Source organism: Tribolium madens, unplaced genomic scaffold (genome assembly GCF_015345945.1).
Source record: "Tribolium madens isolate multiple individuals breed KSU strain unplaced genomic scaffold, Tmad_KSU_1.1 Scaffold_71;HRSCAF=194;Tcas5.2_LG6, whole genome shotgun sequence".
Classification (NCBI taxonomy): Eukaryota; Metazoa; Arthropoda; class Insecta; order Coleoptera; family Tenebrionidae; genus Tribolium; species Tribolium madens.
In genome coordinates, this window is record NW_025401041.1 from 4690132 (window position 1) to 4712011 (window position 21880).

General features: G+C 36.9%; 7 protein-coding genes across 28 annotated transcripts in view; 4 read left to right on the top strand and 3 right to left on the bottom strand.

The window, feature by feature from the left end:
• The first annotated feature begins 377 nt into the window (after positions 1–377).
• Positions 378–1198, top strand: LOC123009317 (synaptobrevin-like). The gene is made up of 3 exons (XM_044405538.1): positions 378–601; positions 651–929; positions 982–1198. Exons 2-3 carry the CDS (start codon positions 653–655, stop codon positions 1053–1055), a joined length of 351 nt encoding a protein of 116 aa, XP_044261473.1. The 5' UTR covers positions 378–601; positions 651–652; the 3' UTR covers positions 1056–1198.
• Positions 1105–16030, bottom strand: LOC123009315 (snRNA-activating protein complex subunit 1-like). 3 transcript variants are annotated; one of them, XM_044405536.1, is made up of 4 exons: positions 16014–16030; positions 1977–2172; positions 1780–1923; positions 1105–1729 (listed from the first exon to the last, which is right to left on the bottom strand). In XM_044405536.1, the coding sequence occupies exons 2-4, from the start codon at positions 2162–2164 to the stop codon at positions 1177–1179; spliced, it is 885 nt and encodes a 294-aa protein (XP_044261471.1). In that variant the 5' UTR covers positions 2165–2172; positions 16014–16030; the 3' UTR covers positions 1105–1176. The 3 variants fall into 3 exon arrangements, with proteins under 3 accessions (XP_044261471.1, XP_044261470.1, XP_044261469.1); XM_044405535.1 differs by lacking the exon at positions 16014–16030 and adding an exon at positions 2218–2355 and having other exon boundaries at positions 1106–1729; XM_044405534.1 differs by lacking the exon at positions 16014–16030 and having other exon boundaries at positions 1106–1729; positions 1977–2322.
• LOC123009313 lies at positions 3126–7740 on the top strand. 5 transcript variants are annotated; one of them, XM_044405526.1, is made up of 7 exons: positions 3126–3275; positions 3372–3544; positions 3621–3777; positions 5623–5912; positions 5985–6179; positions 6224–6559; positions 6615–7740. In XM_044405526.1, the coding sequence occupies exons 2-7, from the start codon at positions 3383–3385 to the stop codon at positions 7479–7481; spliced, it is 2007 nt and encodes a 668-aa protein (XP_044261461.1). In that variant the 5' UTR covers positions 3126–3275; positions 3372–3382; the 3' UTR covers positions 7482–7740. The 5 variants fall into 5 exon arrangements, with proteins under 5 accessions (XP_044261461.1, XP_044261465.1, XP_044261463.1 ...); XM_044405528.1 differs by lacking the exons at positions 3126–3275; positions 3372–3544; positions 3621–3777 and adding exons at positions 3889–4044; positions 5278–5570; XM_044405530.1 differs by lacking the exons at positions 3126–3275; positions 3372–3544; positions 3621–3777 and adding an exon at positions 3855–4044.
• Positions 7969–11297, top strand: LOC123009312 (integral membrane protein GPR155). The gene is made up of 8 exons (XM_044405525.1): positions 7969–8266; positions 8322–8708; positions 8757–9189; positions 9243–9408; positions 9464–9703; positions 9751–10096; positions 10145–10581; positions 10630–11297. Coding segments are annotated over exons 1-8 (2505 nt in total). The 5' UTR covers positions 7969–8265; the 3' UTR covers positions 11125–11297.
• LOC123009316 (synaptobrevin-1-like) lies at positions 11293–11928 on the bottom strand. Its single transcript, XM_044405537.1, has 2 exons — positions 11435–11928; positions 11293–11389 (listed from the first exon to the last, which is right to left on the bottom strand). Exons 1-2 carry the CDS (start codon positions 11709–11711, stop codon positions 11298–11300), a joined length of 369 nt encoding a protein of 122 aa, XP_044261472.1. The 5' UTR covers positions 11712–11928; the 3' UTR covers positions 11293–11297.
• LOC123009314 (ubiquitin carboxyl-terminal hydrolase MINDY-3 homolog) lies at positions 13604–15727 on the top strand. Of its 2 annotated transcripts, none has more exons than XM_044405533.1 (7): positions 13604–13986; positions 14033–14370; positions 14513–14669; positions 14720–14857; positions 14909–15068; positions 15117–15276; positions 15325–15727. In XM_044405533.1, exons 1-7 carry the CDS (start codon positions 13881–13883, stop codon positions 15469–15471), a joined length of 1206 nt encoding a protein of 401 aa, XP_044261468.1. In that variant the 5' UTR covers positions 13604–13880; the 3' UTR covers positions 15472–15727. The 2 variants fall into 2 exon arrangements, with proteins under 2 accessions (XP_044261468.1, XP_044261466.1); XM_044405531.1 differs by having other exon boundaries at positions 13607–13986; positions 14033–14457.
• Positions 16031–16407: 377 nt separating the features above from the next.
• LOC123009367 (zinc finger protein 768-like) overlaps positions 16408–21880 on the bottom strand; it is an 82313-nt gene continuing 76840 nt past the window's right edge. For 12 of the 15 annotated variants that reach the window (XM_044405608.1, XM_044405616.1, XM_044405620.1 and 9 more), the window contains 5 exons: positions 21603–21794; positions 21210–21383; positions 20513–20847; positions 20053–20371; positions 16408–19997 (listed from right to left, as the gene is read on the bottom strand). In XM_044405608.1, the coding sequence (XP_044261543.1) occupies positions 19828–19997; positions 20053–20371; positions 20513–20847; positions 21210–21383; positions 21603–21794 (1190 nt within the window). In that variant the 3' untranslated portion in view covers positions 16408–19827. The remainder of the gene's footprint in view (positions 19998–20052; positions 20372–20512; positions 20848–21209; positions 21384–21602; positions 21795–21880) is intronic. The other 3 variants (XM_044405618.1, XM_044405614.1, XM_044405622.1) reach the window with 3 other exon arrangements.

A 21880-nucleotide genomic window follows, 5' to 3' on the forward strand; every position in this document is an offset into this window, starting at 1 on the left:
TCTAATTTCATTAAAAATAGGCTGGAAAATTAGCGAATTAAATCAAAAATAGCCAAAAAAGCACGTTTTTCTAGAAACAAACTTAGTTTTTTTGCGAGATTTCACTAAAACATGCTGAAAAATCATTAAATTACATCGAGATTGACGTTATTTAGTTCGTTTTGAAACTAGAAACTAATTTATTTAGCAAAATTTTGTCAAAAACAAGCTAAAAATTAACTAATTTACAAGTTATTTAATTAATATATAACTGTAATCTCTGAGTTTTGTTTAAAAATTTATCCAAAAAAAATTATTTTGTTTTTAAATCATTTAGGGAATTTTTAATCGCGTGATTGGCGTTTGCCCACTTTCGCACTTGTCAGATTTCTCACCCACTTTTCTAATGGCGAATAAAAGTTAAAACGTCAAATGCATTAGTCACCTTTTTTTATTTATTTACCGTTTTGTTTCGGCTTAATTTCCTTAAATTCGGTTAAATTTACGATTGCGTTGTGTTATTTGGTGATAATTTTTGCATTTAATCATCATCCATTTTAGTCAAGATAAGTGTTTATCTCAATTGTTCTTTTGTTGTAGTGTGGGTTTTAATCTCATTGCGGTGAGTAGATTTGAGTTTTTTTCGATAAAATCGAATTCGTGTTTGTTAGAAATGGAAAATCCTTCTGGAAGTCGTGCCCCCAATAAACTGGAGCAAACTCAAGCTCAAGTCAATGAAGTCGTGGGGATTATGCGAGTCAACGTCGAGAAAGTTCTTGAAAGGGACCAGAAATTGTCGGAATTGGATAGCCGGGCCGACGCCTTGCAAGAAGGGGGCAAAAGGTTCGAGCAACAAGCGCAGAAATTGAAGCGCAAGTACTGGTGGAAGAACTTGAAAATGATGATTATTTTGGGAGTTATTGGTTTGGTGATTTTGATAATCATCATTGGTAAGGGATAAGTCACTAAACTGACATTTCAATTGTCATAATTCTTTTTTAGTGTCAATTTCGAACTCAGTGGGCAGCAGCAACACCACCAAATCGGTTGAATCTACACCGTCTTCCAATCCTTAAAAATTTACTTTGTATAAAAAAAACACGTGGAAGTGCCTTGGGTTTAAAGCACAAGATATAAATATTTAGTTGTATGTTAAATATTTAAAAATATTTTATTATAGTTCAGTATTGTGATGTTTCAATATATTTTCTTTGATGTAGAAGGCGTGTCCAAATCCTGAGCTGTCAGAACTTTCCGATCCCCTCGATAGGTGGCGTTTGTGGTGTTCATCGCCCGGTGTTTAACCTCCTTAAGTCTATCCTCATCCCCTCCACTTTGACTCAAGTCATTATTACACAGCTCATCATAGATTTGATTCAATTCATTGCTAGGAAAAATGAACAATTTTCCGCACTTTTCCATATATTTCTGGGCCAATTTTTGGTATTCGTCATTTGTTTTCTGAAACTCAGCAAAATCCTCATCTTCTTCGACTAGATTTTTGAATTTTTTCAAACAATTGTCATACGGTGTTTTGACATTTATGTCACCATTTGACAGGTCGTAACGTCGCATAAACCGAGGTTCGAGTCCCAAAGGTTGGACAAGGGCACAATATTGGAAAACTTCATCTATTCGCATTTTATTATAGATAAAAACCACATCTAGTGACTTGTTAGCTCTGTGAATTTCATAAATTTCGCATAACTTGTCAAATTCGGTCTGTGTTAATCTAATTTTCACCCAATCCCTACAAAGCGATGCGTTTTTGTCAAAATTTGACGTTTAGTCATGACTCACTTGACTGGTTGCTTGTAGTATAAACCATATAACAAATAAATAGCGCCAGCTTGGATGTAGGGGTCAGACGAGAACAGGAATTTTTTTATTATGAAAAAACAGTTCTCAAGGAAGGCTTGAAACATCAAAATGTATTGTTGGTCCCTAAAAAATCCGCATTTTCTTAATTTTGTCAAATAACATTAAAAAAACATTACTTAAAAATCGACAGAAAACATTCATCTTTCCACAAATTTGCAAATGTTGTAAAGCTGAAATTCTGGTGTTGTTGGAATTTTTGTAAAAAATTCTCACAATCAGACTGAAAAGCCATGGCCAACTGGGCATCGTATTGGTAAATGTTGACTTGTGAGGGCTTTTTGGCCCACATTGAGGTTAGATCCATTATTAATCCTTGAAGCCAATATTTTTACGAAAAAAAACAATAAAAACACTCACTAGTTGATTGTAAGAGACACACTTTACACTTCTTTCAGTTTTAAGCGACTTCCCCGATGCATGTAGCACTATTACCAACCAAATTTGACAAATGTACCGCCAACAAATCAGTTGGCAATAATGATTGTATGGGAAAAACGAGCCAAATGGCTTCAAATTATCTTCAAAGATGTGATTTTCATTAGAAAGATTATTTAGTTAATTAATAATTTAATCAAATAAATTTTAAAAATATTATTTGAATTTAATTCAAACAAAATAAATAACAATTCCAGTATTAATAATTTATGTGTTTTACGTCACAGTTACTCATTACGTTACGTTTATTACGTTACAAATACGTTTTACGTTTAATAAAGATATAAATTGACAGGTTTATATTTTTTGATCTACATTATTTGATGTTGCCAACTTAATTTTGTAGTCATAGGCTTCTTATATCTTATTTATAAAACGTGTGTTCATTAAAAAAATCTCAAGAGTGCTTTGAGAACTATTTTGCATGTCTTTGATTAATTCATTTACCCACTTGTCAAGATGACAAATAATTAAAACTCATTAATGGACAATACATATATGACTACATACACGTTCACCCACTGCAAGTTTTTTAGCGAACACACGTTATTACACAATGTTGCCAACTTAGTTTTAAAATCACAGGCTACCTTGATCATAATAAATTTATTAACTTCTTCATTTTATTCTACACAATTTTTTTAAGTGAAAAACTTTCTTGTTTTTAATCTAGAAGGTTTCTTATTGTTCAAAGATAAAAACGAGTCAAGACCGTGTTTTTCATTAAAAAAATTACCGTTTTTACGTTGGTTTCGGATAGAATCATTGTTTGAAATTTTTTTGGCCGTCCCTAATGCGCATATTTGCGCCCAAAACGTCGTCCCCTCGCTCACATCGGTCCCTTCGAGGTTAATAAGGCCATCTAAATATAGCGCAGTATGTTTTGAAGTCCGTCTTAAAGCCGGTAGTTCCATTTTGCGTGCGTATTTTTAGTAAAATTTCGAAAATCGAAAGTGCAAATCCCTTAAATCGCCCCTCAGGTGAGTTTCATCAATAATATTCGCCTTAAAAGCGTCAAAAATCGGTTTTAACGAAAACGGCAACTTTATTGATCTCCGGACATGTTCTATATTTAGGTCCCCGGCTGATGAGTGGTCCTCAAACAACAATGGAGGACCAAGTCGAAGTGATTAAATCGAATAAAGGGGGTATGAAAGTGATACACAAAGGGTATATGTATACTGTTCACAAAAAACGACAATGTGGGGGTATTAGATGGCGCTGTGCTCAACGTAGTCTCCATTGTAAGGTAAGTAACGCCCAATGAAAATCGACGATTGGTGATTGGTCGATTTAATTGAGCCAACCAATCACAACCTTTACAGGGGAGCATCTCAACGGGGGTTGATGGGCCTCCCAAGGTCAACATGCCCCACAATCATTTACCCGACCTTCATTCCGTAGCCTTGGCTCGAGGACGACAAAATGAAGATTTCGGGTCATTGTCCCAACTCGTCGATGTAAAATTCGAGGAAGATCCAGGTATTAATTTATTAATTAGCAGAAGGGGTTAATAAATCGATTAAATGTGTGGGGGGTGATAGTTTTAAATTAATAATGACAACTTTTGAGAACCGCAGACACGATCATTGTGGTGCTTTGTATACTTGTCTCTGATCGGGACACGTCTTGTGCTTTTCTATAAACGGTTAAACCGGTCGGTTCGGGTGCAAAAAACCGTTTTGTGGGGTTGTTTGTGGTCACTGGGTGAAAATTCCGGGTTAATGGTTGCCGGAAGTGGACCGTATGGTAAGGTTATGTTGCGGGTTTCTCTGCCAGGGGGTGGTACCAATCTCCAAACTTAACCCCAATGGTTTTTTTGGTTCTTTAACCGGAAATTTTGTTATTGTTGTGTCGGTGGTTGAGCGGCGTTGGGTGACAGTTTGGGTGCCACTGGTCCAGTTTATTGTTTGTCGCCGCTAGCTCTGATCCTTGTTAGCGTGTTTAGTGTGGAATTTTTCCAAGTTTTCAGGCCCAAAAGGCCATTTTTATGTCGATTTTTCAATAAAATGACTGAAAATCCGGTAAGAAAAGTGCGGAAAAGCAACTTTTCCACCGACGAAGTGGACGTCCTTGTGGACTCGGTGAGGGCCAATTACGGGGTTTTGTACGGAAAGGACGCCAAAAGGGCCACCAATCGCTGGGTTAGACAGGAAGCATGGCTGGATATTTTAGGGAAAGTCAACGGTGTTAGCATTGAAAAACGCACCTTGCAGGAGGTTAAAAATAAGTGGAAGAAGTGTCAATATGCGTTGAAGGAAAAGGGACAGGGGGCTATTGGGGACGACGCCGGAGATAGCCCCTGGGAGGATTTCGTGGGTAGGTTTTCCGGTTTGTTTACATACGGTTGAGAACCACTGGAATGTGACAAGTGACACGGCGCCAAGTTCAAATTTGTTTGTATACAGCGTGAACCGATCAAAAATTCATGAAAATTGATTCAAATGACTCAACGATGCGTTATTATTTTTTAATCTATTATTCATCGAACTGCATTAACATTTGTCCTGCTGTCTTGCAACTTTCTTCACGTTTTAACGATAAATTTCCCCACAAAATAAAAAATACAGAACTCTGTAATTCGTTTTCTTTTGATTTGTTATCAATGCAGTATAATTCAAACATGAGTCATTGTCATTAAACTTATTTATTTTAAACTATTACTTACCTCAAAAATGTGAAGAAAATATGTTAAAAATACAGAAACCTGTAATTTTCTTTTCTTTTCAAATATTTTTAACTGTACGTTTTTCACTTTCTATGTTAAAAATATACTACAAACAGAGAGCAATGCTAAAACAACGTGTAAATAAAAAAAAATATATATGAAAAATACAGGTTCCTGTAATTTTTTTACTCCACAAGACAGTACAATTTTGTCTTTTATTTTTTTAAAACGTTTTACCGCCCAAATTTTGACCACCCCCTGGCAAAGCCCCCCTCCCCGCGTATACTCGCACCCTCCTGCACCCCTCCTTGCAGCCCCCCCTTCGCAATGCGTCGCAACAACCGCCACCGCCGCCACCTTTACAACGCCTACGATCTCGAATTAAAAAAATCCGTTGTGATTTTCGCCGAATCGAACGGTAACAAAGAGGCTCAAGCCCGTTACGGCATCTCGGAGGCTAACATTCGACGTTGGCGTCGTTTAAAAGACGATCTTTTCGGACGACCACTCGATTACGATCGCGGTAATTTACGCGTACGCAAACGAGTTAATTACAAAAAAACGAAAAGTGAAAAAGAAGACGATTGTAGTAGTGTAGGTGAGTCATGTAGGGGGCCATATCGCCTACCGATTGTCTTTTATTATTTGACATTTCGTAGATTCGATGCCGTTGCAAGAGAGATTATCAAAGATGGCAGCACAGGAGAGAATTGCTGGTCAAGTATTGAAGAGTCAGCCACTTTCGCCGACGAAATTAAAAGTGACGAGGCAAGGGCCGAGGATTGTTAAACCACCAGAGCCGCCACAATCGCCTGTTAATGAAGAAATGTGTCTGAGGTGGAATAGTCATCACTCGAATATGCAAACGGCCTTCCCTAGTATCTTATCTAAGGAACAATACGTCGATGTGACTTTAGCCGCTGAAGGAAAAACACTCAAATGTCACAGGGTTTGTGAGAAGGAGTTGTGGGCGTGGCTCCGCCACGCCCACAACTCCTCATCTTATATCCCTTTTTTTCAGTTGATCCTATCATCGTGTAGTCCATATTTTGAGGAGATTTTGAGTGGGATTAGTCCGTTCCAACACCCAGTACTCTTCATGAAAGACATCCCGTTTTGGATTTTGAAATCGCTGTGTGATTTTATGTACGCAGGGGAAGTCCATATTTTCCAAAACAAACTCGAGGAGTTACTAACTGTTGCCGAGGCACTTAAAGTAAGTTCTAATCAAAAAATTTCTTTTCAGTAATTTTCTGATAGATTAAAGGTTTGGCTGGAAAATCTACACCTCCTGATCCCCAATCCGAAAACAAAGAAACGAAAAAGAAAAACAGTCAAGGGAAACATCACACACCACCTGTCAGAAAACATCCGATTTATAATCAAAACAGTTTCGAATCGACTAGTCAGGATTACGATGATGACTTACTAGATCCATTAGATTTGTTAGAACCGTTATATGAAGAGGCAGCTGAGGAGAAAAAACCGGCGGTTACTAAACCAAAAGAGAACAAATATCAATATCAACCGGTTAAAAAACCGTTTGGGAGAAGATTGAGGAAGAGAAAGTATTCAGAACAGCAGAATAGAGAACCGGTAGGTTATTTAAAATCGGTTAGGTAATTTTTGAGGGTCTTTTTTTCATTTTCAGTCTCCTCCTCCCGTCTTCTCCTTCCGTAAAGGCACCCGTTCCCGTCCTAATGTGAAAATCCCCAAATACTACCACCCCGAATACACCAACCCTCCAAAACCGGCTCTCAATTCCCAAACCGATCCTCTTCTCGACGTTGACGAAATCAAAACCGAACCGATCGACGTCGAAGACAATCTAATCGATTACAGCGACGAAGACCACTACTTGGAAAACTCCCTTGAAACGACCAATTGCGACAGCCCCATCATCATCACAAGCACTAAACCTAACCTTCCTGATAAGTTCAAGAAAATTAAATTAACCAAACCGATCATAACGGAAGTGCATTCGATTGAAGAGCCGAATCCACCATCAGGTGGATTGGAAGTGATTAAAATAACGGTACAACAGCCGGAGGAAAGTGGCAAAGAGACGGAGGAAGTGACTCCAGAACCAGAACCAGAAGCACTTATAATTCGAACGGAACCAGAACCTGAAGAAGCGATCGAGCAGACGGAACCGGAACCTGAAGAACCACTCCAAGGAGTGGTGATTGCATGCACGGAAGGGGGAGTTGAAGAGACTGAAAAAATGACTGTTGAAAATGAAAGTATTGATGGTCATGTGACCGAAAATGGCGCCGGAGAAGAAGAAGAAGAAGAAGTTGAAAAACAAGATGGCGATATTGTGGTTCCTGTTCAAAATATACAAATTGAGAATGTTAGAAGTGAAAGTATGGAACAAGACCAAGAGGTGAATCTTCAAGAAGAAGAAGAAAGAAGAACAGCATCGTTGAATCATCTCGAAAAAGAAGCAATGAGTGTTGCAGATGCCATCACAATGGAAAGTCAAACCGATCCACCCGATATTGAAGAAAAAGTGTAAATAATTATATAATTGTCTAAGTAAGGGTTTTAAGCGTCTACAATTTTGTAAATAAGATTTTGTTTTATTTTAGTACAGAAACTTTTATTGTTTTCTTCAAAATATTAATTTTTTTTTATAATTGTAATTAGCGTGTAATAACATGGATAATAATTAATTCGTACTTTGCTTACCTTTTCCTGTTGGATAATTAGTTTTTCTGCAGTTTGGACAATATGTGATAATGTGGAATTTGGCACAATAAACACGATTTGATATTTGAAATTTTTTATTTCAATCATGAAAAAATCTTAAGTAGGCAACCAACAATTCAACGACTATTAAATTGACTAAAACTAATCAAACGATTTGGTTTTTGGATATATTACCTCAGAAATAACTTTCTAAACACGAAAAGTGCATTTGGATCAGTATTTAGCCCCAATTTTAATGTGACAACCTTGACAGCTGTCAAATGTCAAAAGTAAATTAATCAATTTGTAAAAACCATTATTTCTACTTGTTGTTAAGGAAACCGAAGAATTAGTGTTTGTGAACTCAATTAATGCCAAAAAGAATAATTAATTAGCCAATTGTTGTCAAAAATTCTATTTTGGCCAGTCATGTGACAGATATCATCTGTCAATTGTCAAAGTACATTTGTTTTTTTTAAACGTCAAGTGCCCCCGTTCCAATGCCCTAGACCCCAAAGTCATTGTCATTGCCTAAAACCACATCAAAAAACAAATAAAACTCGATAAAAATGTGAGAACCCACTTGACACAATCAACTCATCACGTCAACAAGTATATTGATTTTTGTACAACCCACGTATTGTCTCACCCAGTGTTCGATTTGCAGTGATGATGAATGTGACAGCAGCCCCCGATACCTCGGGGGCCACCATCGAGAATCTCTACCCGGCGTTGACCGAATGTTTCGCTATAATTTTGTGTGGTTATGCTGCTGGAAGAATGAACATGATTTCGGAAACGGAAGCGAAAGGAATCAACACATTCGTTGGCACTTTTTCACTTCCATCTCTCATTTTCATGTCTTTGGCCGAACTCGATCTCAGTTCGGTGAATTGGTTGTTTTTAGTCGCGATTCTAATCGCGAAAAGTATAGTGTTTTTCTCGGTGATTGTGGTAACACTGTTGGTTGGCAGGCCTGTAAATTTGGGTCGTGCGGGGATTTTCGCCATTTTTTGCACACAAAGCAACGATTTCGCCATCGGTTATCCTATAGGTAAGTGGGGTGTTACAACATGGTTGCCAACTTAAAATTTCATTTCAGTGGCAGCACTGTATAAAACAAGCCACCCCGAATACGCCTCATACTTGTATCTAATGGCCCCGATCAGTCTTGCCATCCTAAACCCCATCTCGTTCGTATTTATGGAAATTGGACGTCGACGAGATGGTAACACTGATTTTCTCCTCGACGGTGATTTGGCAACATCGCGAAACATTCACCGATTTAAAATGGTGGTTTCTGTAGCGAAAAGTATTTTCCTAAATCCGATAATATTCATGACGATTTTGGGAATTTTGGGGAATTTTGTTTTCAGACACCAAATACCCTGTTATCTAGGGGGAGTTTTAGACGTACTGGGAAAAGCGTTTTCGGCTAGTGCTTTATTTTTGTTAGGTTTGCGAATGGTTGGTAAAGTACATAAATTACGAGGAGCTACTCTTGTAGTTCCTGGGATTTTAATAATGGTGAAATTGTAAGTTACGACGCCATTTTGATTATTTCAAATGTCTTTCTTTTTTTCTCAAGGATTGCTCTACCTTTAGTTACCAGAGAAGTTGTCAGTATTTTACACACCGGGTATAACAAAAGCGAAACGATGGATTTGAGCACTTATGGGTTTCTTTATGGTACCTTCCCATCAGCGCCTACTGTCTTTGTATTCGCTACACAATATTTCATAGATGTTGATCTCGTAATTACAGATTCCTGTAATTGCAAATAATTGAATTGAGTAATATTTATTGTAGATTGCTAGTGCTATGGTAGCTTGTACATTTATCAGCGCCCCTTTGATGTTTGTCTCTGCAAAAATGATAACAATCACAAAAACAGACCCATCGGAATATATTAAACAATTAGATTCTTTTACTTTAGATATAAGCATTGTTGCCATAATTGCATGCGGTTGGGTAATTTTAGTTTTTATTCTTACGAAAAAAATCACTAGATTACCACACAAAATCACCGCTTGCTTGATTACATCGCAGGTAATTTGTACAAAATGATGGGTCATTTTTTTCAATTGTTTTTTCAGCTTATCAGTTGCCTGGGTGCTGTTTTATATAATACACTTCCACAGAAAGAAATCTGGGCGAGTTATATACCATCAGTTTTCATTATGGGTGTTTACAGTACACGCATCTGGACCACAATCCTCGCTGTAACTTTATTATTTTTACAGTGTAGAAGTCTCTGCTACGTATTGAAACTACAACCGATTTTTTTCACAATCGGTTGGGGACTTCCCACAATTTTGATAGTTATTTTAGTGTTATTTGACAGTAAAAATCTCCGGCCACTCGATAAACGCAACCCCAATTTCGTCTACGGCACGTATCAAGCAGTCGTGGCCATAGCACTCTTAGTTTTATGTTTCATCGGTAAGTTAATTGATCAAGTCGGCTATGATTAATTTTGACAATTGACAGTTACCGCCGGTTGTTTGATTTTACAACAGCGCTATCATCGTCGCTTCACCCGCTATCTAGATTTAGCCCAGGATATTTCCTCCGATTCACCTACTCCTGAAATTGAAAGTCCGAATCCGGGTACGAGTTCCGACTCCGGTATAAGTCCGGGTAGAAGCACGAAATGTGGCGCTTTACCAACTATAAACGAAGGTTGTTGCGAAGAAAGTCCGGTCGATATTGAGGATTTATTTCCGGTGAATGGTGATACCGGACTTTGTCCTTCACGATTCGGTTGTCAAGGACCAAAACGTGAACAGTGTCAAGGGATTGTGAGACAATATCAGGAAACCATCGACGATGACCTTGAGTTTATCGAAGAGGAGCCGGAATTGCACGAACCACAGTTTTTGAGACACACTGTATTATTGATTTTGTTGCTATGCTCGATGTTTGTGGTAGGTTGGCAGACTTGTCATTGATACGATTTTGTGTTTTTTTTTCAGGGGTTGGCATTATCGATTTGGACACTTGTCATGGAACAGGTTTCGGGGATTTACATCGAATTGTCGTTTCTCGATGCGACTTTAAATTTCGGCCAAAGTATCATTGTTTTCGGTATTTTCGGTTTGGAATTGAAAGAGGTCGCTTTACCTTTGTTAAAATTGAAGAGATTGATCTGGTATGGAAGTAATAGTTTAGTGCTGCCATCTTGGCATGAATTGTCACCGGAAACGCGCCATATTTGCGACCAATTTGTCACCCATCATTTGCAAAGTTGTCGTAATGCGATTGCAAGGGATAAGAGATGGCGTATTAAGGTTTATAAGAGTGTCTTTACTGGAATCGAGTTCGTTGATTGGCTGATTGCGGTGGGGCTTGCACGTGATAGAGGCCAGGCTGTGAACTATGCAAGACATCTGATCGAAGGCAAAGTCTTGAAGCACATAAACGGAGTTTACCACTTTTACGATAGAAATCTATTGTATACTTTTGTTTAGCTTATTTGAAGCCAAAGATTTATTTTTCTATGTCAAGTGATACAACGATGTAACCATGTTTAGGGGTTGTGATTTTTGGTTGGTCACAGTGTCATATCAGGGCTTGCGTTAGTAATTATTTAAGTCTGAACTAGACAATATATGTGTGATGCAAATGAAACGTCAAAAAATAATTAGTCATTTATTGTTGGCCCGGCATTAACAGTCCTCGTCCCATTGTTGTCTTCCCTGTTCCCTCTCTCGCCAATACTGACCGTCACACTCACTACAAAACAATTACAATCTTATCACTTTTCTTATCACAACTCACCAATAATGATTGTCAATACAATCAAGCTAACGATGATCAAAATGATCAACATTTTGATATTTTTCCACCAGTATTTTTTCTTTAGTTTGCCGGCTTGTTGCTCGAATTGTTTTCCTCCTTCGATCAAATCTTCAGCGATGGTATTCATCCGTTTTAAATTTTCTTCCCGCTCCATGACTTTTTCAAGATTCACTCGCATTATATTCACCACTTCGTCTACTTGAGCTTGCGTTTCTTTCAATTTTTCAGGCGATGAATCTTGCGTAGGACGCTCCATTTTTGTTAAACACACGCGAAAATTTACACAAAATAAAAACGATAAACACCACTTGCTTATCTTATCGACGTTATCAAAATTATAATTAATCGGACGCACAAAGGAAATGGAGGATTAAGTGAATTTAATTGATTTTTTCCATTATTCAAACGTTTAATTAGTTTATTAGTGGGACTTTTGGAATTTTTTGTATTGTTGGTTGCATAATAGCCCAAAATAATTATTTACTAAAATTGCCATAAAATATGCAGATAATCCTCAAATGGTTTATTAACTCTATAATAAAAATTATCTTTATTACCATTTTTTGTATAAGTTTTACATTTAATTAAAGATCCCCAATTTTTTGTCACCACTGCCAACCACAATTAATACAGAAAAAAAAAATTATATGCTAATCTAATGCTTCCAAACAAATTTCCGATTAAAAAATGTTGCATGATTGTAAAATTAATATAATAAGTTGGCGGTATAAACTATCAACAGGGCAGCCAATCAATAAACTAAAATTCATTGAATCCAAATTTGAAAAAGTTGGCAAATTTACACCGATTTTCATTAAATTATAAGATTATGATTTAAATTTTTATCATTTCAATAGTGTGAAAAGTTTATTTTTTTTATATAAACTGAGTGGTGAGGTAGGTAAAAATATTACATTAGCTTTATTTAGTGATTTTTGACCAGATATAGCAAAATCTTGCAAAAAAACAAACTTTTTAGTTTACAAAATCTACTTCAACTTTTGAAAAAGATAAAAGTTACATCATTTTCGATTCAAGTCTGATTCTTCGGCTTATTTTTAACAAAATAATTGCGAAATGGGTGCGTTCTTATCTAACTAACGTTCTAGAACGCTCGAGAAATGCAATTTTTGACTTAATTTATTGTCTTTTTGGTTTGTTTTAGCAAAATTTCGCAAAAAACTGAGAATTTGGGACAAAAAGTGCTAAAAACTATTTTCTTCAACAAATTTTCGAGTTTTTCAACTTATTTTTGTCTTAATTTTGCTCAAAAACCAGTTAAGTCGAGTGAAACAAACAAAATAATATCAATTCTGTATTAATTTTTTGGTCATTTTTGGCGAGTTTGGACAAGAAGTAAGTCGAGCGAAATAAGCCAATAAGTAATATGTTTCGATTTTTTTTATTTTGATTTCAAAAATACAGGGTGCCCCAGAGAAAAATGCCATATAAGGTGGGATACCAGGAATGTGGAAAAAATGTTAAAAAAATTGTATCTATAAAAATTCCAAAGTTGAGGGTTTAAATTTTGCACTTTGACTCTATTTATTTCTGTTGGAAAAATAATTTTCCAAGTTTTTTGCTACAGGCTATTAAAAGAGGAAACAAGGAAGCTATATCCTAAGTTGTAACTCTGTTCAATGTTATTTGTGGCTTTTATTGGCAAATTTTTTCTACCTTTACTAAATAATTGTAAAAAAACATATACAAGATCAACAGTATCATTAAATAGACAGAAAAAATGTCAAATGTCAAAAATTTTTGAAATTTTTTTAAACATTTTTTCCAAGTTCCTAGTATCTTACCTTATTTAATTTTTTTCTCTGGTGCGTGAGTTCTGGCGCACCCTGTATGATCGAAAAAGGCAAAAATAACACCACTTTTGGTTTATTTTGTTGAATTTCTCGCTTGTTTTTAAGGAAAATTCTCGACTTTATTGTCACCACTGCCAACTTATATACATAGTACTCCTATCTTCTATATTTTTGAAAAATCAACAATAAATACAGAAAAATTTAGTTATTTGAAAAAAATGTGATGCTGTCAAATAAAATTTCGATCAAAAAGTGATATAGTGTTGCCAACTTAATTTCAAAGTCACGAGTCACTTTGATCGAAGATTGATATAAAAGAAAAAAAATGGTCTTTAGGCAACCCAAAAAACACTCAATTGAAACGCAAAAAACATATAAAAACCATCACTTTATTATGCAAATGGCTAATAATTACGTGTTTTTCAGTGTTTGTGTGTAAAACGTCGCCAATTCTCTTGAAATAAAGCAAAAACTTGGACAAAGTAAAAGTGACTGTCAAAAAACTGGTATTTTTGTTGCGTCATGTTGGCGCCACAATAATGTCGCTACACCCTAACCTCACAAACTCATCGCGTTCCATACCACCAAAATCGCCTTTATTTTGACATAGAATGGCCGAGACATCACCGTCGGTCCACCAACGCGACCTCTACAACATCAAGCGTCTCTTGTGGAGCACCGACATTAAATCCGACATTTTCCGTCGCTGGTCTCAAGGTACACCTCCCTCAAATCCCTCAGTCTCACTAACCCCCAAACGCAGGCTTCTATTTCAGTACGAGCGAGCCGACAGCCTTGGAACAGGCCGAAGGGGGCCCTTGTGCCATCATCGCCCCCGTTCAAGCCTTCATTTTGAAGAATTTGCTACTCAAATACAAGGATTTATCATTCCGGGAGATGGCCGTCACTAGTGACATGCAGACGCATCTCCTCGCCAACGCCTTGTGTGAAATATTGGAACAGTGCACCGGTCAGAAGTATTTTTTAGTGTATTTGAGTGACACTAGTGACGAAGTGGTACAAAATGGTGTTGTGTCCGAGTCGGAATCGACGGTTTTTCACGAGGGGCTCCGAATACACGTGTTTCAGAATGTAGAGGAGGTTAGGAAGTATTACATTGAGAATATCAACCACTTGAAGTCACAATACGGAATTTTGTTATTTTTATATTCGGTCATTTTGACACGGGTCGGTTGGAGAAAAAATTTGTATACACCTCACGATAAATTTGGGTTTGTTATAGGGATTGGAAGAAGTCCAATCGGATAATTCTAATGACACCTCAGAGCCTTTAATTGATGACACTTATGGATATGGAAGCCAAAGTCTTATCAATCTTATGATAACAGGACGTGCGACGACTTATGTGTGGGACCACGAGCAAGACGTCGGTGGTTTAAGTATGTGCGTTTTATATGCGGTCGGTAATATAGATTCCTATTTGTTTTAGAATTGAAAGGATTGGAGAAACAAAGCCAGATTGGTTTTATTACAATAATGGAGCATTTAAGGTATTGCACAGTGGGGTCTTTTTATAAAAATCCGATTCATCCGGTTTGGGTCTTGGGTTCTGACACTCATTTAACAGGTGCTACGCCCCCCTCTATACCCCCACAGACTTTTTAAAAATCATTTTTAGTATTATTTAGCACAGAAAGACGGCTCGTGAGTCCTGAAACTAAAACAGATCAGGCGAAACGAGTTTTTAAACATTTTGATCCTGATGGAAATAATTTTATAAGTTCGTCTTTATTACAAGATGTGCTACAAGCCCTAGATCTAGTCAGTGAAGAGGAGTAGTAAGTGGCACAATTCGTATTAAAATTAGTAATAATAAAAAAATTCAGTGTAGAGGTTATGAGGAAAAAACTGGACCCGGAAAATTTAGGGATAATTCTGTTGAACAATTTTATGGATGAGTTTTTCCCCAAGGAGGATAATCCAATGCCGGATGTGTTTGCATTGGTGCATTACAATAGTTTGGCTCAGAGTAATTTGGACGGACAGGTTTGTTCAAGTTTTTTTTTTGATTTTTTTTTATATTTTTTATTTTAGATAAGGTACAGAATAGGTGAATGTGTTTTATTGGAGTCGGATTTGAGGGCTGTCAGTGAGTCAAATCCGATGTTGACAGTGTTACAAACCAAGTGGCCAAATATAGAAGTTCGATGGAACGAATTAGGGACGCCCTCTTTGAATTAGTGACAATTTTATTTGGCATTTATTTAATTTTTACAACCGCAGATAATTTTTTGTTATTGCATTTTTTAATAAACTATTTTCAATTGAGCATTTAGTTGGACGAATTTTGCAAATTCGTTGAAAAGAGTAAAATGTTATATTTGTTAAGCCGAAATGTATAAAAACACAAAAATATGTATATTATGAAAGATATTTAATTCTGTTAGTGCATGTGTATTTTGGAAAAACAATAAAATACGTTGCATTTCTCTTCCTAGTGAGGGTTTTTATTGTTGGCGCCGAAATTCAAAAATCGGGAGAAAAGGCGGCGACGGCCGAACGTAAACGAATAATAAAACTTGAAAAACCGAATCTTTGTAAAATTTTTGTTAAAACCATAAAATTCTCATTCAAATTCAAATCTTGTCATTTATTCGCATTTAATTTAATTGAAAGTGAGGAAAAATGCGTTTTTGTCATAAAAACTAGACAATTTTGAATCTTCTTAGCGTCACCCGAGATTCAATTGTTTCGAGAAAAAACTTAATTATTTATTTACTTACATTTAATTATCGCCTGTTTTTCACTAATGTGACACCAAAAAGTCTTTTTTCACGTTTTATCATCACTTTTCACCACTTTTTCACTCACTTTCAAATGTCAAAGGAAAATCCGAACTAACTCGAAGATAGCCGGAACAACCGGAAGTTGGCTACAAATTAAAACTTTTAAAGAAATTAACGTAAATTTGATAATAATTAATTAATTTAGTTTGTTGTTAAAGTATTGTGATGTTTCTTGAGTATTTGTGGCATTGAAATTAAATAAGAGAAATTCAATTATTATTTTTAGAGTTATGCAACCAATTATACTCGAAGCATTTATTTAAATAAAATGCGCTCCCTCGTTGGCGATGAAAATTGTTTTTGGCTGATAAAGGTGAGTAAAACGCAGGTGTTATTTTTAATATTTGCTATTTCCAGTAAGTAAGATACATTTCACACGTACAGTTCATACATCAATTTGTTGAATAAAAACATGTTAACATAATTTTTTCCTAAAACCACAATCTTATTAAATTTTGTTTAGCCTATATATTACAAAAGAAGTGTAATTTTGCACGTAATGCCTCAAGTTTTCGAATTTCGTTTACCTAAAAAATGAGAATTTTCGAATCAATCGCTCACCATTCACACTTGAACTGATTTATTTTTCACTGTAATGCGAACTACAGCCGAAAAAATTGTAATAGGAACTTAAAAAAACTCTACGAAAAGCATAAGTTAAAAAATATAAATGGCAGTCGAATTTTTAAATAATAAAAAAGATGGCGGCAAAAACTTGTATAAAATTATAATAACGTATATAACTCCTTACCTAACGTTACGTAACATATAAATAAAGTCCGGTGGTCCGGCGAGTTAGTAAAATATATATAAAAAAGTTATTAATATCAAATATTACATTTTTCCTTGTTTTTTTTCCGTAAATTCAAACATTTAATAAATTACAATAAAGCATAAACTATGAAAAACAACTGTAGTAGTAACATATACAGTACCAACTATGAAAAAATTGAGAAAAAAACATTGAGTCAACACGGGCCGACTTGGCCCACTCTCCTCTACAGATCATGGCCAACTCGGCCTTGTTACAAGCAACGGAAATGGCGTATTATTACATTGATTCGGATAAAAAGGGCGCGGGGCGCCCGCCTCGAGCCGGCCCTGAGCTCGATTTTCTCACCTCAACTTACTAATCAACAATAAACATTTAGCTAAATATAACTATAGCAAAGTGCAAAGATGGCCGCTACTCGAAGATGGCGCCCTCTATTCGCGCCCACAAAACTTATTTATCATATATACGTATACGACGAAAAAAATAACTTAACATTAACTTGTGTTAACACAACTAACATTGAAATAACTATAGAAACATTTTTTTGCATTTTTTTATTTTCATGTGGTTTTAAATCGAATTTTAGACTGGTTTTTGACGTTTTGTTGGCCGAAAAGTGTGCTTTTCCCAAAAGTGACTTTAGACGACTTGATTATTGTGTAAAATGTGTCAATATGGCGCCGAAATCTCACAGTTTTTGAGTATTGAAGTCGAAAGTGTTTTTTTATCCATGTGTAAAGTGTGTGTGTGTAAAATCTGATTATTATTGTAAAACAAATGAAAACGTCCGGGTCACGTGACTGTGTCACGTGACCCGTCCGAACAAACACGAACTGAAGTGTGGTTACCGAATTTTTTGTATAGCATAAGAGAATCATTATGCGTTTAGACTATTGCTGTTTAACTGAAAATTTAAGGATCCGGACCTGGTAAAGGGCCCTTTTTCGGGGCTTTTCCATTGTATTTTTTCCTCTATATAGACTATCGAAGCGGTGGTATTGAACAGCAAGAGGGAGGGGGCGCCTATGTGTTTTTGGGTCCCCTTGAAAGGGCCCCCCAGGACCGTACTAAACACCAAACTGAATCATCATCGAACTGAATCTGGTTAAAACTTGAAAAAACTGTGCAAAATTTTTGCACTGATGTACTGTGGGCTATTGCAAAAGAAATTTTTTTTATTTTTGGTAATTTTACAATAAATATTTGTCCATTCGGGCACTAGACGTTAATATTTATGTAAAATACACATATGGCGGCCATTTTGTCAAAATGGCCGCCGCGGGCTTTTACTGAAAGTTTGATGGGTCGGAGTGTGGGTCCGACGATGGGCTATTGTAAAATTTACGATGGAATAATTACGCAAGTAATTATTTGAGTGGGCAAAAATGTTTGTAGCACTAAGTGCAACCGGGCTATTGTAGAGTTTTTGTATGTATTTTAACTGTCAAAATCGGGAGTTAGAGGGCGCTAGCGCGCCGATATGTCAACTTTGGCGGTGTTTCACGACGGGTGAAACGGTCATTTGTCACTTTTTAGGAAATTGTGAGACGCGGCAACGCCGCAACTATTGTAGATTTTTTAAACTATTGTCTATATGGCTATTGTAATATATGGGAAATCTATTAGGGCTGAGAAGAGGAAGCGAGGACCGCGGGGGCGATTTTACGCATCAGACCACTATTTTTAAACATTCAAAAATCCCCAAAAACAAACCAATTGAATTTTTGAATTACAGGAAACTGTAATTAGAAATTTTTACTTTTAAAATTCTCCCAATAAACTGCTAAAAACGAGTAGTCTCCCTTTGATCGAGTAATCATAAATTAAATTTATTACAAGAACTAAAATAATAATTTCTGGTTTGTGATACAGGGAACTGTAATTTTAAAATTAAAAACAAACCAACTGTGCAAAATATCTCCTTTTTAGTTTTATTTCCAAAACTTCATAATTTGTTAAAATTTCGGGCTTGTTCTAAGATTTTTGAATTACAGGAAACTGTAACTAGGAAATTTTACTCTCAATATTCTCTTCTAAAACCTTCAAATATACTTGTTTCCTTTTGATTTACAAATTTTAAATTTAAAATTGCATTTTTTGAAATAACTAAAACAATAATTCCTGATTTTTGTTACAGAAATCTGTAATTTTGAAATTTCTCCCCCGGGGCCCCCGCTTCCCGCCCCTCGCACCGTGCCGGATTGCTTATGTACAGGCCTTACGTATAAATTATGTACAGTTCTGATAAAACCACATATTGACGAGAAACCGAAAAAAGTTGAACCATTTAAGTACTTGGTACAAAAAAATGATTTCCGCACAGTCTGACTCATTCATTCGACATTCGCACTAAAAAATTATAAATTCGGGGCTTTGAGCCCCCTTTGTACTTAAAAAAGAAAACGAATAATAAATTCCGATCTTTAATTAATAAAAAATCACAGTAAAAATTGCAAATTGATTTTTCCTCGATTTATTGCTAGCATATTTATAACCGGCCAAATAACTAAAATCACAGTTTGCAAAAAAAGTTTTTCCTCATCATAAAATTTGATTCTTTTCGCATTTTTTTTGTAAATAAAAACTCGTACTTACATCGCGCTTTATAATTACAAATATTCTCTTCTATCATTCATCCAGAATTTCTTCTTCTAAAACAATCTTTATATTTACAACTTATCCTTAAATATAATTATGCATTAAGTATTTTGTTTTACTTAACGTTACCTAAAAACACTTACTTTAGGTATTATCTCCAACACTTATTTACTATACATTGTTTAAATGATTTCTCCTCTTGATTTTTGTAGTTGGTGCACTTGTAAAGTGCGTTTATTAATGGCTTGGCCATTAGTAATATTACTGAGCGCATGAAAAATTTGGCACATTTTTAAATATGGCGTCCGTGCTGGAAGATGGCCGCTGAATGGAAGATGGCGGCCGATTGTACTTTTGCGTTCAGTAGTAATTAAAATTTCATGGCTGTTGATTCTGCTGTTGGCTACTTAGAGAGAACCCCAAAGTCCGGGGGTCACTCCCGTGCAGTCTCAACGCCTGTTCTAATCGCTGCTCTTGCAGTCGTAGCGCTTCGGTCAGGTCCGGACTCAGCTGTTGCGACGACTGGCCCTGATGCGGCTGATAATTACCTGAAATTGCAATTTTCATTATGATAAATGACTCGGCTCCGCCTCGGCAACACACCGTTATGTCGCAGCGGACTGCCGTTATCCTGCTGGTGTTGGTTGAGCTGAGGCAAGGCTTGACTCATGGCGAGTCTCAGTGCCGCCTCGGCCTGCGACCTGAGCAGCGCCTCAGCGTGCTGTTGCATCCTGAGCGCGTCCTGCTGTTGCTGAGACTGCTGAGGCGATGACATGTCCATCACCGACGACCGCATCGCGTCCATGTTCCTTATACTGTCCATGGACGCCCGCATGGCGTTCATCGCGTTCATGGACGCCGAAAGGGTGTCGTTGTTGATGGGCGGCGTCGACGGGTTACTGCTGTTGTTCACCTGATTGGCCTACAAGCAAACACCAACATCAAAAACAAACATTTACTAGGTTACTAGTTCATTGGCATAACAATTGCCAATAAAACAAAATGGCATTTCGTACCAACATTGGAAACAAAATTTACTAGATTTTCAAAAATTGTTAATTACTTGTGTGACGCCGAGTCGCATGGCAAGGTTGGCAATATTGGCGGCGGCGATGTTGGCAGCGGCCGAGGAGTCGGAGCCGAGTCCTGGGGGAACCCCCCCTTGGCCCACCATGTTGGCAATGACGGCCATTCTATTAGCGTTGTGGAATTGCTCTTCGACGTTGTACTGTTGGTGGAGGCCGTTGTTACTTCTTAAAATCTCATTCAGTTTTGTTGTACAATTGTTGTTGTTGTTGTTAAGACCACCGGCTTCAGATCCGGCTGAAGAGAGACGGCCATTGCCTGAGGAACTGTCACTGTGAGCACTAGGGGATGCACACATCGGGCTACCACTCGCTGAAAAACACACAGATCATGATTTGGAGGAGAGGTTAGGGGAAGCACCGGTTGACATACCTACGTTAAAGTTAGGTTAGGGAGCAGCAAAGTTGGTTTATTAGCCAGGGATTGAGAGAGAAAGAAAGTGCATGCACAATAGCTGGTGTTAAGAGGTTTAAGAAGTTTAAATCTGACAACTTTTTATCCGTCTATTTCTACCACTATATATACAGGGTGTGTAAGAGAAAGAAGTTAAGTGATTTAGAAAGAGAGAATATAATTTATTACAGAAGCCAGTATATTATATACAAACTAAAATATAAGAATATAAGAAAGTAAGAATATATCACATGCCATTTAGTATAGCGTAGGGTGTTTACCTGCCCCAGCCATTCCTGTGAGGCCTAGAAGGCCACTACCGGAAGCGGAAGCGGAAACGGCCGCCAATAAAGTCTCTCTTTCTCTCCTTTCGGCGGCGGCGCGTGATAGGACGTATTGGGCGGCGAACTGATGTTTAGTATCCATCCTCATATGTTCCATATGTGTGAGAAGACCTAAAAAACAAGATGAGAAAAAAATGTAATTTTCGTATTTTTGTTTAAAAAAGTTGTGAGACACGAAACAGAAAGCAAACGAGGACAAGAGTATAGAAAAATTTGGGTTTATATCCTCATCAGTTGGCTGGTTTTGACTGTCAAGAGTTTTCGAAATTTGAAATCGCGCGCCATCACTGATGAGGTTATAATTGGCGGTAAATTCAAAAAACGTGATACCTGATTCGTGCGTAAAAACTGCTTGACAAACAGAACACGGCCACATTCTCAACGAACTTGACAATTGTGACGTTTCGGGATGGCACGCCAAATGTTTCCTGAGGGATCCTTCATTCACATAATGCTTTCCACAAACGGGACAAGGATGATTCGCTGTCCTTCTCTTCGCTAAATAAGGATCGATGACGTCAACAGAGAGAGAAAAAAAGATCAAGCCAAGCAACCCCAAGGATCTTTATCAAAGCGATTTATTTTCTCAAAAATTGACTAATCTAAGG